General features: G+C 35.6%; 1 protein-coding gene across 7 annotated transcripts in view; it reads left to right on the plus strand.

Moving 5' to 3' along the window:
* Positions 1 to 16120, plus strand: part of DMD (dystrophin) — a 1304666-nt gene that overhangs the window by 609673 nt on the left and 678873 nt on the right. For all 7 annotated transcript variants that reach the window (XM_087759563.1, XM_087759562.1, XM_087759568.1 and 4 more), the window contains 2 exons: positions 4912 to 5082; positions 14415 to 14594. In XM_087759563.1, the coding sequence (XP_087615689.1) occupies positions 4912 to 5082; positions 14415 to 14594 (351 nt within the window). The remainder of the gene's footprint in view (positions 1 to 4911; positions 5083 to 14414; positions 14595 to 16120) is intronic.

Raw genomic sequence — 16120 nt, forward strand, 5'->3', positions numbered from 1 at the left:
TTTTTATTCTGGGTCTGCATTATCTTTGGAGTGTGTTGCCTGCTCCTGAAGTACAGTCCTCTACAAGGACCTTTGAGCTGTGAAGAGGAGTTGTGGCATTGTCCTAAAGGAGGTTTCATGCAAATAATTCAATTAACAACTATCCTTCATTATTCTGTTTTATTCCTCTCGCCCTCATTAAAACTATCCACAGAACTTCTAAAAACTGTAGGATTAGAGTAAATTTGGTGCTGTAACTGGCTGAATGAAGATTGTGAATGACTAATATATAGTTGTCGGTTTACTTCTAAAATTTATATACTTCAAATATGTGAAGAAGGACAGAACGCAAATTCTTTTTTTTTGTCAGATTATAAATTATTAGAACCATAAATTATTACTAGCTAGGAAAATGAGCCCATGGTAATACTGAGATTCAGTATGTGGTTGAAACACATAATGATAATCAAGCCCCACTGACTACAGTAAGAAAAAACAATAACAGTAATGTTACTTTTGACAGAGATAATACTCATTTGGGAACCTGAATTAAAACAGGTCTTTCTCTTGCTAGAAAATAAAGGTATTAAGAGACATCAATCTTTTGAGTGTCAAGAAAACTGAAGAGTCTGCTTCATTAAGGTGCGGATAGCTATCATTTGAGATTAGATAACAAATTTGGTTCCTCCATTATTTTAGAAATTTATTTTAGACTGTAGCATTTATTCCTACATTATGTTTAATGTAACAACAGACAGGTGCCATTGTTATAGGAAACCTCTCAACTAATGAAGGGATAAAAATGTGCCATTAGGAAGCCATTAGTGTTCTGAAGTGAGCCATATTGCAAATTAATGGGTCTCAAAAATCTGCAATGCTGTGTTTAGCTTTGTTGTCCTATATGTAATTTCTCACATTTACTTTTATATAGCATGGTAGTTAACAGTTTTAGAGAGAGTTACAAAAGCCCAGAGATACAGAACTAAAAAAATCAGTTAGCCATTATCAGCCCTAATTGATTGCATTGAGTCAAAGTCTGTCTTAAGTTTTTCTTAAAAAGAAAAAACTGATAATAGTTATAACTAATAGTAAGTCTCAGGACTGAAATGTATAGTCTGAGTGAAAAAACACATCTTTAAGTGTAGACTCGTTGTGTGATTTCATATGTACTGCTTCAGGAGGACCCCCATATTTAAAACAGTCCTTAAGCACATTTTGAAGCATGTGGAATAGTTTAATTCAAACATGTGCTGAAGTGTTGTGCTCTCAAATAGTCAAGAACATTATAATTTCTAATAATTTCATACAATACCTACTGTAGTTTTTCTATATATTTTAGATGTCATAACTTGAGACACTGTGAACCTAGGAATTCTTCCCCTAGCAAAATGGGGAGGCAGGGGGGTGGGTGGGGTATTTGTTCCTTCTGTTTTTAGCATATACACATATGGATATAAATACCTGTAAATAGTCCTAATTGCTTAGGTAGTATCAAACCGTAAACCTCTCTTTGGTCTAGGAATGAGTTTTGTCTGTTCAGAACAGACAAGTTTTCCCCCTCATTTTTCACCAAATATGCTTTAAAAGAATGATAGATTATTTTAAAGCTTTAGTAGTGGCCTCAGTGTAAATAGGTTTGAGATGAATTTACAAGCAAAATGTCATTTGAATATCATGGTGTAGTGGTTGCATTTATAATAAATATTCCATGCCTGTGCTTCCTTATACATTCACTTGCCCTTATTCTCTCTCTCTCTGACACAAGCACATATACATATACCCACGCAAACTACTCTATTAAAGATTAGGTAGTTTGTTAGTTGTGAGTGAGTGGCTGTGAGGTAGGGTCTGTAGCATCCTTGTGTCAAATCTCTCTGTAATAATTCATCAGAACAGGGAGCTGGACTCTAAAAGAAAGTGGCAGTAATAATGTTCTTGCTGCTCTCCTAAGGGCATTGCGTGCAGTAGGGGCTATTACTTACAAGGTCAGGTCTTTCCTCACAATAGCACTGCTGCACAGGAATTTTTGGCTGTAAGACTAAAAGGCTGTAAAATACCTTTCTTTTGGTTCAAATATCTGCTTTTCTCATTTTATTTTTATTTATTGCATCCAATGATTCTTGCGAGTAAACTGTCAGAGCTAAAATAGCTTTAAAATATAGAGAAAGTTTATGAAGATAGTGTTTGATATCACTGCATGAAACAGAAGCCCTTTAGAGGGCACTGTTTCCTATTTTTCTTCAGAAATACATTTTTACCTTTGAAGTACAAACCGAAACTGATTAATCAGTAACCTCTGGATATATACAATGTACATGGAAATAGTGTAATATTATTGATATTATATACAGAATTTAGAGATGTATATAGCAACGCAAATATTCTTTCTGTGTTTGGGCATGTATCAGTAACTTCATTTTGTACTACACCAGGTGTTTAGGATTCTTACATAGGCAATCACACTTAGGGTAGTGCACTTTGCATTGCATTGCTGCTAAGTACCCGCAAACAGTTATTTACAGTGACTATTAATACTCCTCAGCAGAAGTGAAAATTTGTGTGGATTACTGGATCCATGTGTGAATGGAGCTCTAAAAAGCTGAGTTTTATGGTGCTTCCCAGGGATTTACCTCTTGGCCTAACTGTAAATTCTGAGGTCTCATTTAATAAATTTGGCATACAAGAAAGCACACAAAGCATATTCAGTGAAGAAGAAATGTTCTGAGATTTTAGTACTAAGCCTCTACAGAGTGATAATATATGATGAGGGATGTTTTATTGCTTATTCCCTGGGCAAATCTGATCTGTTTACTCAGGGATAGCAAAAGCCATGTACCTAACCTCATAACATCCTGTTACATTTTAAAACCTCAAACTCTCCTTGGCAGTAGAGCTAGGAATCAATTTGATCTTTGCACTGCTACTTGTACTCAAACAGTGTCAAAGCCTGAAATAGTTTTAGTAGATATCAATACCAATTTTGGATACCTGACGCTACTGTAGACAATTCTTTTTCTATTTAAAAATAAATAAAAATCGGTGGCTACAGTCTCACTTGATTACTAATCGACATGAAAGGTAATTAGTAATTTCTTTTAAATATTAGTGACCTACTGAACGCTTTTAATCCACCTTCTTTGATTGACCTTTTTAAACTTCAGCACAACATAATTTATTAATTTGTATTTTCTAACCACCAGTTGCCTAATGGTCCATCTGAGATATCTTCATTTACTCTTCTGCCTTTTCTACGAAGTATGTGGAACATTCTCTCTCTCCCTGAATATGCTCAGGGACTTGCAGGGAGGATTATTTTCCCCTATTCCTCCAGGTTACGCCAAAATGTAGTGTAAGACAGTCAAGACTACATAAATACTTAGCTTTCCTTCCAGGTACCATGTAACATGCTTAAAAGAACTTAACAAATAAAACAGAGATTGTCCACAGAACTTCATGTCCAAAACATTCAGCATATGAAAAGGCTAACTGAAAGGCTGTGTGAAGAGGTGAATATGGGGATCTAGAAGACTTGGAAGCTAGTGGTGGAGGGTAAGACTTAGGGTGGTCTGAAAGGTTGGAAAGTGTGGAAGAAAGCAGAAGGGTGCTGCAGATAAGTCTGTGGTGAAGTTTCCCATCTAAGAGACTGGGAATCAGTTCCATGGGATGTGGCCTGGGACTTAAACTGGGTGGGAGGTTTCAGGGAAATGTGAACAAAAGTCGATGCTCTAAGGAAACTGGAAGTGAGAAAACAGACTGCAGATAAGAAGGAAGAATTTGAAAGGGGAATATGATGGAAGATGGAGGAGTGTGGAAAAGAAGCTTGGGATTACAGTCTACAAACTGCACTTTCTTCAAAAAGTCTGTAATGTAGCCTACTGATAGTAAATGCTTGAGAAGCGCTCTAGAAAATGTGTTTCAACTTTCTTTTGTTGATTTACTTAGAACAGAGATGCCTAATCTTTATTCAGTTCCATACAGAATCATTTGAGGACACCTTGGTTTCCCCACTCTGTATGAAAGAAAGTAAAATCATTACATAACCAAAATACAAGTGTTCCTATTGCAGGATGGTTGTGAGTGACTGCATGCTGGGAGCAACATGCATTGTACTAAAGTGGCAGACACATTTTTGATAAGGAGGTAGGAGGGGGGGCAAGAGAGCTTAGTGAAGAATGCATCAAAGAATGTAATGCAAACTGTACAAGTTGTTCTGCAGTGACCCAAATAAATGTTATTAAACCATGGAAAGGATTTACTAATGAGACACGTTTCTGCTGATTTTTAATTTATTTTTCAGTTTGCTTTGAAAAAAGAAAAAAATTACAAATTCCTATGCAAACCCCCTACATTTAAAGAGTATTAAAAAGACAACAAAATAATATTCTGAGAAATTAAAAACTTAAAGTTAACTGTGCTGCCTTAGTTTGACATTGTTCAGTGACTTCTGTGTTTCAAGATGTTGGTGTTTCTTTGGCAGAGAATTTTTTTCTTCTAAGTAATGTAGCTACGTATAGAAAACCTAGAGGATTCAATATCACAATATCACTATATGGCCGTCTATATGAAAATATACTCTTTGAAGGGTTTTGACATCTATTTTCTGTCTCAAGGAAAGCCTGTTAATTCAGTTGTTCCAAATTAGTTTGCTCTGCATGACTTCAAAACGGAGAAGTTGGTTTGCAGAGATCTGCTGCTAGTTCAAACTCAATGCGTCTTTATGTACATTTTTTCTTAAAGGTGTTTGCATTCTAGCAGCAAAATTACAGATATTGAGAGAACTAAGGCAAGACTATAACTATATTAAAAGCGCAGCTTGGCTTGTAAAATTGCAAGCTAAGCTTTTACAGAAAAATGGCATATAGAAAATGGTATATAAAAATCATTAAACTTGTTTGACTGAAAAGTTAAGAAACACATGTTTTCTTTCTGCAGGTGACAGAAAAAAAGCAAGAGTTAGAGAAATGCTTGAAATTATCCCGGAAGCTACGAAAAGAAATTAATGCTATGACAGAATGGCTTGCAGCGACAGATGCAGAATTGACAAAGAGATCAGCTGTGCAGGGGATGCCTAGCAATTTGGATGCTGAAATTGCCTGGGGCAAGGTAACAACGTAACACACACTGTGCCTTTATATATCTCAGTTTATGCATATTACAGCAAGATAGATTTCTGATAAAGAAAGAGCATAAAAATTCTGGTGTTTTAATTAGTGGAACTTTGTGACTGTTATGGCATTATCTCACCCTAAAATTAATGCTCAGAAAAGTTTAAACCATCTTGTCTCTGCATGTATCAATAGCACAATTCACCTTCATATTGCAGTAATCTTCACTGAGATGAATTTAAAGTTAGAATTTCATTTTTCAGAGTACTATATGTTATCCATCCAGTATCCATGTAAGTAGAGATCCATGTAAAGAGAGATCCCTTTCTCTCTCATCCCATTCTGCTCATGATTAGAAAAGTATTAAACAGTAAAACAGCTCCAGTGGATGAAAGATTAAGGATGTCAGAACACTATATATTCCACATGTTCAGGTACCAGCCAGGAGGATATTTGTTTTCTTACCCTTTTTGGTTTGTAGCTCATTCGTTTTCATTCTGGGGGCTTTTTACTTCCATGAGACTTCACCTTGAACTCTTGTTTTAGGTAAAAACTCAAAGCCTAACATGAAACTTTCCTCAAAATTACTGCGTGTGCCACAGTTTAGGTAAGATCTTACAGAATCACTGAGAAATGCAAGAGTTCTACATCAAACTACATATCTCTATGTGATGTTAAGACTTAGCACAGTATCATTCAACACTAGCTAATCTAGTTTATTTTCTGTGCATGTAATAAAAATCCAATCAGAACATAAGCAAACCAAGCCATCATTGTACACATATACCAAAATCTGTGCTTTAGAGGAAACTATGCTCATCATTATCCAAAGCTTCAATGTTTCAAATAGTTATGTGCAGCCAGCAGCATTTTGCATAAGTGCTCCTACAGAATTTCAAAACAAAACAAAACAAAAAAAACCTCTTAAACAGTATTGTTTATTTGCCTAAAAATATACCAATTCTGCTTAGTTTAATATGAAGCATTCCTTAAACTTTTTACCAGTTTCACCATGCATTATGGAAATAGTCATGAATAACACACAGGCAACCTTACTACTGTTTTCTAAGGGCTCTGTGGATTAAAGGCACTGGAGTAAAATTTGGTTTGGGGTTTTTGTTGGTTTTGTTTGTTTTTTTTTTTTAACTGCCCCTTTCAAGCTTCTGAGCTTGATAAAATGTCTTTAGCCTTGAAATACACTGACGATTTACAAACAAATAACAAGAAAAAGAAGTCTACAAGTGTTTTGTGATGTCTCTAAGAATGACAATATTTTGAAAATAGTATCCAAAAATATATAAAGATCAACTTTTGCTATTATTATCTTACAATTACTGCTTTGACTATTGCTGCTCTGACTTTCAGATCAAAACCTCAATCCCTAAAAAACCCATTGCTGCTTGAAATTCTCTTATTTTCACTTTCTGACTTTCCTAAAGTCTGTGCAGTTCCTCTCATTACTTTTGATATTGTGATCTTAACATCCATAATAAAGGACAAGTGTCAGAGTTTTAAGAGATGGATTAGACAATCACATGGTTTGAACGCCCCCAAACTAACCTGCCAGTTACTCAGTCCATTTACACAGTCATGAAAATAAGAATCATAGTTGGTGGTGTTAAACTACACAGTACAGTCCTACTGAAACAGAAATGTATGCTGTATGTTCCTGCGTGTGTGTTCAGGAAAGTTAATCCAGATGTATATAGCTTCACAGCAGTTTAAATAGAAAGTTTTGTCCTTGTTGTGGTTTAACCCCAGTTGGCAACTAAGCACTACACAGCCACTCACTCACCCTCCTCCCTCCTGAGAGGGATGAGGGAGAGAATAGGGGGGAAAAAAAAAGTAAAACCCATGGGTTGAGATAAAGATGGTTTAATAGGACAGCAGAGGAAGAGGAAATAATAATAATAATGATGATGATGATGATAAAAGAATATACAAAACAAGTGATGCACAATGCAATCGCTCACCACTCACTGATCGATGCCCAGCCCATCCCCAAGCAGCAATCGCTGCCCCCTGGCCAACTCCCCCAGTTTATATGCTGAGCATGACGTCATACGGTATGGAATAGCCCTTTGGCCAGTCTGGGTCAGCTGTCCTGGCTGTGCCCCCTCCCAAGCTTCTTGTGCACCTGGCAGAGCATGGGAAGCTGGAGAGTCCTTGACTAGTATAAACACTACTCAACAACAACTAAAACATCAGTGTGTTATCAACATTATTCTCACCCTAAATCCAAAACACAGCACTCTACCAGCTACTTAGAAGAAAATTAACTCTATCCCAGCTGAAACCAGGATAGTCCTTAATATCATTTAATTGTTAGATGTGTACCTTAGTGCTTCAGAAATTGCATAGTTAGAACCTAAAGTCTGATGATCAGTGCAGCTACACAGTGGGATGTCCTTGTTATGTCTCACACTTGCTATAAGTAGTATGACATATTTTTACCTTATGACAATCAAAAAAGGTAACAAGGTAATTAAAATAAGAAATATTAACATGAAAAATATATCAAACAGGGGAACCACTCCACCTACTAATCTTAAAGAACTCCATTGAATATTATGAATTTTCACAAGCAACTGATACATAAAGAGCTGCAGAAAAAAATGGTAAAAAGCATATTTTGGCTTCAAATCCTGCCCAAAGCCTTCACTGCGGTCCAACCTCATACAATACCTCAGCTCTTCTCCTTCAGTCAGTTCATCACTAAAATAAGAATAAACAAACCACTTTGGATGAGAGCAGCTGCCTGTTGTTGAAGTGTGTACGTACTGAGGGATTGGCTTTCAGAATTCCTTTATTAAGATTCTCTTTAGGAAATATAAAACAGTATTTACATAAACGTAAGCAGGCTTTTAATTTTGAGCAATCCAACAGATAGTATAGGTGGCAGAGCATAGCATTCCAAACGTAAGTATTTACAGAAATCATGTCATGTGAGTATACTTTTTCCTAAAGCATCTGCTCCCACTAAGAGACAGGAATTGCTGCATGTTATCCTGGACACTTTAAAATTCTTGTGAGGGCTTCATAAATAAGTGCTATACTGATACTCCTATGTGGATTTCAATGAGGCATCATACAAAATAGTACATCAATAATTCGGTCCCCAGAACCAGGGTCTCACAGTATCTGATTAATGTCGCAGCTTTGGGCTTTGGACTTCCCGGGTAAGTAGGCTGCCGAAGACAGTAACCGATCTAATGAAATGCACTGGGAGATGAATTAGGCCCAGCGGATTGCCATTGTGAGGAAAGTCTTCAGAAAAAATAAGATGGAAAATGGAGGGGGAGAGAGCAGAACTCAATAGTGTGAATGAACTGAAAATTGGATGTGTGCTGCTGTCGATATAACTAAGCAGAGAGCTTATAATCTTTTTTTCTTTACAGCACAAGGAAGCAGTTATATTTATTACTGCTCTTATTTCTAATTCATTTTCAGTACCCAAGATGACTTAAAAGTGAAAGGAACTCAGAGAGTTTCAGAGATAATTATAGAGTCTAGAATAAAAAAATCATACATGTGAACATTGTCTTCAAGGTATAAACACCTAGAAATAAAAAGGAATGTCTGTCTGGGGTAGGAAATGACATTAATGAAACATAGCATTAATCTGCACATGAAGGGAAGTGTGTTAGTTGTTCATGTCTAGAATTTTTCCAAGGATGGAACAAAAACTTGGCTGAGTTATGTGAAATGAGATGGGCAATATACTGAAGACTGTAAATCCTGCCTTTTTACTCAGTAGAGACAAGCTAAATCTTTCCATTTGAATTCAGTTCTGTTATAAGAGATAAGAAAAATGACATGCGGGTGGAAAGATAGTCATTAAACATTGTATATTAGAAATCTGTTTAATAATTAGAAGTCTGACTTAGTGAACATATTTATCACTGAAGATGTTAACCATTGCAGAGTTTATTTGTCTTTTAATCAGGAAGTGGCCTGATAAGAATGAGATTGCCAGGAAACCATGTTCTCAAAAAGGAAATGGCAGATGGTATTAGCAGGAAAAGTCCTGTATCACTCCCTACTATCAGCAGTATGAGTCTGCCAGTGCTTTAATGTTATATTTTAGCACAGTGTATAATACCAGCAAGTATAAAGTTGACTTGAAGTACTTAGAATTACATTAGCTAACACATTTAGCAACATATTTCCTGTCAGTAAAATCAGTAAAAGAAAATGATCTGAAAATTGTATCAACCGATTCATAGTCAGTGGCCAGAACGCAATAAAAATGAAAGATGTGATGTGAATAAACAAATAAATATGTATAATCAGCCACTTGAGAACGCCATAATGTCAGCTTCTGATTAATTCTGTAATCCCACCCGTGAGAGCTGGGCCACCTAACTCATTTCTTTTAGAGAGGTTCAAATTGCAAAGGTTACTTGCAAGTAATCCACAGTGTACAGACAGTGTGGAGGCATATAGAACTTTTCTTCTATCATTTGTTGGTGTTGAATTTTTTTAATCTAACTATGTTAATGACCAGCACAATTAAAATATTATCCTCTGTATTTAGTCACAACTTTGGTTTGTTTGAAAAAACATCAGTAGTTCAATTTGATACACGGTAGTTTTATCATTACAAAGTATAGCTCAGAAACCCTCTGCACCACATCCTCAGAAAAAGCCATTCCTGTGTAGCTTCTGTTTTCAAACGTCATTCATTCCTAGTTAGTATTTGCTAATGTGAAGGAGGTTATGATTTTCACTCCCTTATGAAACATCAATTAAAAAAAAAAAAAAAACAAAAACAAAACCCAAAACAACCCAACCAAAAAACAGTAGTATTTTTTAGTAAACTGAAAGATAAAGAGTATGCCACAATACAGTAGGGTGAGAGAGCAAGCTGTGAATCCCACTCAAAGTGTACGTGGCTGCACCGGGAACTGCATTTATTTATACTTTTTATTTTTATTTATACATGATTCATCCTGTCATGATTCATCCTGTCATCCTATGGATCCATATGTAGAACAGGTGAAACACTATTGTACGCAACTACAAATTTCATATGAATTCTCAGTAAAGTTTGTCCCCATGCCTTTCAACGCTGCAAAGCAATATGCCTTCTGCCTGAGTTTCAAGGCATCCAAATTTGTTTTTCTTAAATAAAGCTTTTATTTTACACTACAACTTCTTTCCTGAGGTTTCGGTGGTAGGGACTGGTATAGGGAAGCTCAGCTGGTCTTATTTCCCTCTCCCTCTCTTCCTTCTGGTGTTACTGGGATGGGGATTAGAAACTGGTCACCTGAGGCATGCTCTGGATGCAGAGTTTTAACAAAGAAGGATCTGTCTGATTGCTTTCATTTCCTGGGTGCTGGGATCCTAGATGCCATTTCTCTTAGAAATGTTCAGGTTCTGGGATTTCAGTGGTGACGTGTTTTCCCAGTTTTGATTAAGGCATGCTACCAGCATTTTTCTGAGAAACACAAGTGAGGAAAGAATAATGGTTCCTTTAAAAGCTAAGGAAAGATTCCATTCAGTGAAATACGAATGAATTCTTGGGGTCAAAGAACTTCCATTGTGGTATCCTGTACCAAATAGCCACAACTGATATTTCAAAAAAGTGGAAGTACCAGACTTTCTTCCAAAGAGACGTTTCAGAATTCTGTCTAACAGAAATTAGAACAGCAATTTGAATTGAGAGATTGCCATAATCTTTAATTCTTGTATCTGCTAGTAGGTGTGATCCTACATGAAGGCATATGTAAAGAAGAGATGGCCATATATATATCTCTGTAATATAATCTGTATAATTTGTACACACATTTTAATGGAGCTGTCTTTCCTGAAAATATTTATGGAACCTTTGTCTTCAAGCAAGTAACACACACTTGAATGAAATTTTGGTTTATACATAAAGATGCTAGTCCTAAGGAAAAAAAAAAGTTAATTTAATAACTTCACTATAATGGCAAATAATAGACTTAATGTAATCTGTTTTAAAACAGTGTTGAACATTGCTGACAATTTTTCACAGTCACGATCGAATTCTGGTGTTATGATGCTTAGTTCAACCTTTTGTTTACATATTTTTCTTTCCCCAAAATGCCATGTGAGATTGCATCAGAAAATTAGCTTCTTCTCAGCTTCTAACATGTTTATGTATTTTATTTATGTTACTTAGTTTCACCCTGATAAACACACAAAATCAAAATATATACATTGCCTGGTCCTTCTGGGAAGAATTTCACTACTTTACTTGTTAATGTTTCATATTGTACCCATTGTGGTGGTGTTTGGGATTTGAGAGTTTGATTTTAAGGCTTCTGGTGTTTGAAATGTCATTCTTATTAAATTACAGAGCTAACACTTTTGATTCTGTATTTAAAATTCTATATCTTTCTTACATATTTTCAAATAAACTGCAGAGCTGAATTGTAGTCTGATGTTAGGGCAACCAGAAGGGGGTTTAAATCCGGCAAGGCTGTTTTTTTTTTTTCCTTTAATTTTGAAATATGCTCTTCTATTCCCCAAAAATATACAGGGAAAGGTCATGAGTGAAGGCCAATTCACTGAATATTGGAACTTTCTCTTCAAAAATTAGCAGATTTTGAAATCCACTCCCTGAGTTTTAATGAAATAATTCTGGGATCATGACTCTTTTTTTAATCTCTTTTTTATAGCGTTGTTAAATTTATAGCAGTCTTTTTGTCTTGTTAGTACAGAAAATTTACCAATGCTATCTGTTACATTGCAATGGATGAAGTATATGTAAATTTTCACTGCCTAGTAATATTGAACAGAGAATTCTGAGTAATGCAATGAAGAAATGTCAAATTTAAAAAAAAAAAAAAAGGGTGTTATCAAAGTTGTGAAAGAACTGAAAAAAAGTTGTTAATTTACCTAGTATGCATTATAGCATACGGAGGAGGTCTTAGCTGATAATGCAGTGTGGAATCCCACTCTCTTTACAGACCCTGCTAGTTTTTGAACTGTATTCAGTGGGTCCAGGATTTTATACATAAGAACTTTGAATAATAGAGATTTAAAGTATTGAAGAAGATGGCTTTTTCACTGTGATGTTGTATTGAAGACCTCGATGTTTTGGGTTGTTTTTTTTTTAAGAAGGTGGGGGGAAGTGTGATTGTTTACTTGTCTCATTGGTTATTTATGTCCCTTAATTGCTGATACGTAGGAGTGTTAATACTCATATTGCCCAGAGGTGCACCTAATCTTTGGTTTACATTATTTCTTTACCTTGAAAGGAACAATTCCTGGGATCAGGCAAAGGGATGTTGCACTTTTTGTTGGGATTTATACATTGGGAATTATACATCTGGCTTTTGAGTAGCAGTTTTATTGCATAGATATTTAATTATTTGATCCATCTGTTTGCATTTCTAGTTGAGCTTAATATTTATATATATAGCCCAAGACTGGTCTGAGTTTTCATACATGTAAAATACAAAGGAAACCACAACCCATAGTAAATGTGCTTCAGAGATTCTTTTCCAAATGGAAGTAAATTGTTCAGAAAAGGTAATAGAGCTGATCAAAACTTTCCATCCCGAGTTGGAGGTAAATTATATTCTTTGTCTTATTCTTTTTTATGATGACATTTTGTACCTGCTGTGAAACAGATTAAATTGTATTAGAAGAAGGCAAGTTTTTCCTTTAATCTCAATAGAACCTGTTGAAATTGAAACTCTCCACTTCAGATTCTATAATTCTGTAGTTTATAGTTAATAATTTGTGTTAATCATGTCTTGATTCTATTACAAATCCTCTGTATTTGAGAAAATTGGTAGAATGTGGAAAATTTCTCATACTTACATGAAATGCAAGTGTAAAACCTTTTCTGTGAAATAACATGACAAAATTAGATCACTAATTCTGTTAAGCATAGGAAGTGAGCAGCTGCTTTAAGCATAACATACGCCAAGTCAGTTGTAGGTACTATTAAGATTGTATTGTATCAAAAAGTAATTTCTATACTATCTTTATTGCAAACTGAAAATGTTACTTTCCCTAACAACACATTATCCACAAAATCATACCAATGTATGAGAGTGAGAGGTGTGATGGCATGGAGGAGATAAAGGTGTAGTTCTACTGCAGTAACAGTGTTGATCCTGAGATGGAAGAATTGTGATTGCGGTTTGATTAGAAGTGGTTCTTCTTCTAGTGTATTCAAGTTATCTGCGAGAAATCAATGTCTCTGGAGTAGTAATTCTTACTTTTCTCCCAACTTACTTGTGTTTGTGTTCAGTTTGGACCACTCCATTTCTAGTTGGAGCTTTATTTTATAAGCAGAGATCTTATATGCCTGGATCATTGCTATCAGGTGCCAAGGAGCTCAGATAAATTTTTCTCATAAAACTGGTTAGATGTGCTATTAGGTGTAAGGAATTTGTGCCTCTCATTTAGTATTCAGCAAGATTGTTATATTCTGCATTGTTTCATCTCAGTATTTAGTATTAGATTCCTGCTTTTTTACACGTTGTCTAAATATTTTGGGATTTGCTCCTTTTGTTAGACTTCTTCCATGTTGCAACAAATATCAAGAAATGAATAATGAGTAAATTAAATGAATAATGAGTAAATTATGTGACCTTACATATCATTTAAATCTATTTACATAAGATAATAGTGGGAGGAGATTCTGAAATCTGATTTTGTAGCACTGCATAAGTATTATAATCATTCAAGCTTAGAGGTGCTATGGATAATAGCTTATTTTAGTATTTTAGTTCACAGAGTGAAATCCCAAGTGAGTGGAATGAAAAGATGCATTTCTACAGTTAGGAAACAAGAAATCTAACAGAAGAGATCATCATGGTTTCTGCTGAAAAAAATTGCATTGAAAAATATTAAAGGAAAATTAAAATATTTCATGAGAGTTTTTTCAGTGGGGTTCTCTAAGTCTTAAGATGTCATCATGATGCTTTATTATTGTCCCATTTATTATGTAAGCTTTATGTGCTATTTGATAGCTCTGCCATTTTATTATGTGCAAAGTAACTTTAAGCATCTCAATATAAATATTGTAAAATGTGGATTTCTTGTTTAATAATTAAGTATTAAAACTGTACTTTGAGCACTGGAATGAGAGAGAATTCACACTTTTCAAAGTGAAACTATTAGCAAAAATGATTATGAGAATACGAAGAACATTTACAATTTTATCAGAGCTGAAGAGGAACAATTGACTTCTTTCTTACTGCTTTTCACAGAACACTTTCCCTTCCTATAGGAAGCAAGAGTGTGTGTCCTAGTATGAACTTACTGGCTGTTTTAATATTTGATGTTCTTAGTGTGGAGAATTTTTAATTTCCTGAACTTTTATTTTTTATTCTGCTTATGTAGGCAACACGGAAGGAGATTGAGAAACGCCAGGTCCATCTTAAGAGCATCAGTGATTTAGGAGAGAATTTGAAGACAGTGCTGAAAGGAAAGGAAAGTCTAGTGGAGGATAAACTCAGCCTCCTGAACAGTAATTGGATAGCAGTAACTTCACGTGCTGAGGAATGGTTCAATCTGTTACTGGTAAGGAAAATGCATTTGTTCACATAGAGGAAATGTATGTGCCCAGTCATAGGTGCTCAGCCTTATAGGAGTGCTTTTTCTGGTGGCCTGGACTACGCTTATTGAATATACAGGTACACAGACAATCAGACTGATGGTTGTTTAGTACATTGTGTATATTTTAAGAATCTGACTGTTTACAGAATGATGGATTTGTCGAGTCTTGACTGTTAGTGCTTCCCGTTCCTGTCTGCCTCAGTAGTTCCTGGACTATTTATTTTTTTCCTAATGAATGAAATGCCGTTTCTCCCCAGGGACCTAGACTACTTGAATATGAATGAAGTGAAAGAAATAGTCAAACAAGTTGAATAAGTCTTGGTATTGATACCAATAGCGTTGTCTGCTTTTGGCTATGTTAACATTTCTGTTTGGAAGAGTAGCACAGGTGGGAACTAAGTCCCTGCTTGGATGTTGGTTTGGTCCACAGAGTAGCTTTGGTGTGTGTGAACTAGACTTATTTCAGAGGCAACTAAGTCAGAAGCTCAGGGTGCACACCTAATGTGCTCAAAGACTATGATTTGGTCTTTCAGAACTGCATGATGTGCATGTTTTGTGGTGCTGTTTTGGTGTGGATACTTAGTTAAGGTCACCAGATAAAGCTTAGTCCAATGTAAAATCCTTAAACCACATTTAAGTCAGATTCAGGAGCCCCAGCCCCAGCTACTTCGAACTGGTGATAGTCACATAACTATATTCTTCCTTAAAATTAATTCTGCCATGAAGCGATGACAGCTTGAACCCTTAAACACAGAAGAATCTTAACCCTTCGACTGACAGAATGCTTTGGGAAATCTTGTATGTTTCTGGTGCTGAGAGAATGGGAATGCAGTTTCAACCCAGAGAAACTGCAGTGGTTCTTGAGGGTGTGTTAGCCTTTATCATGAGTTTTCAGAGCTCGATGTGTTAGAGGTCCACTGAGGTCTGTGTGTCTACCTTACGAATGCTTCTGTGATGGATATACAGCAGCACTACAGGGCTTCTTCGGCTGCATGCAGTATACAAGTGCAAGAACCTGGTTGTGCCTATTTTATTTGGAAAACTTAAGCATTTCATTCAATATGATGTAGGTGCTCAGCTTCAGTGTGGAACTGATTATAAGAAATATATAATGGAGTTTATAGACTGGTATAGTTATGTATTCCTCTACTTTCTCTCTGCTTTGGATTCTACAGTTGCTGTATAAAATGAACAAGTATAACTTCATAATGCATGCATGTTTGCCACAGTTGGCAAACTTGTAAACACAGACTGAATACAGACATTTCAGTAGTCGACCAGTGGTAACCACTGCAACATGTCATTGAGCTGTTCCTTTTGACCATAAAACATATTACTTACTTAGTATTATGCCAAACTATGCATAGTTCACGTGGAGTTCTGAGGTGGATATGTGTAGACCTCATTCCAGTGAGCTCACCAAAAAAGACAAAAGGTTTTCAAATTAAGGAGGAAAAAAAAAGATTTATCAGAATATCAACTAGAATAGC

The sequence above is a fragment of the Nipponia nippon genome, unplaced genomic scaffold (assembly GCF_047370975.1).
Source record: "Nipponia nippon isolate SJK-2023a ecotype South Korea unplaced genomic scaffold, ASM4737097v1 scaffold_2, whole genome shotgun sequence".
Lineage (NCBI taxonomy): Eukaryota > Metazoa > Chordata > Aves > Pelecaniformes > Threskiornithidae > Nipponia > Nipponia nippon.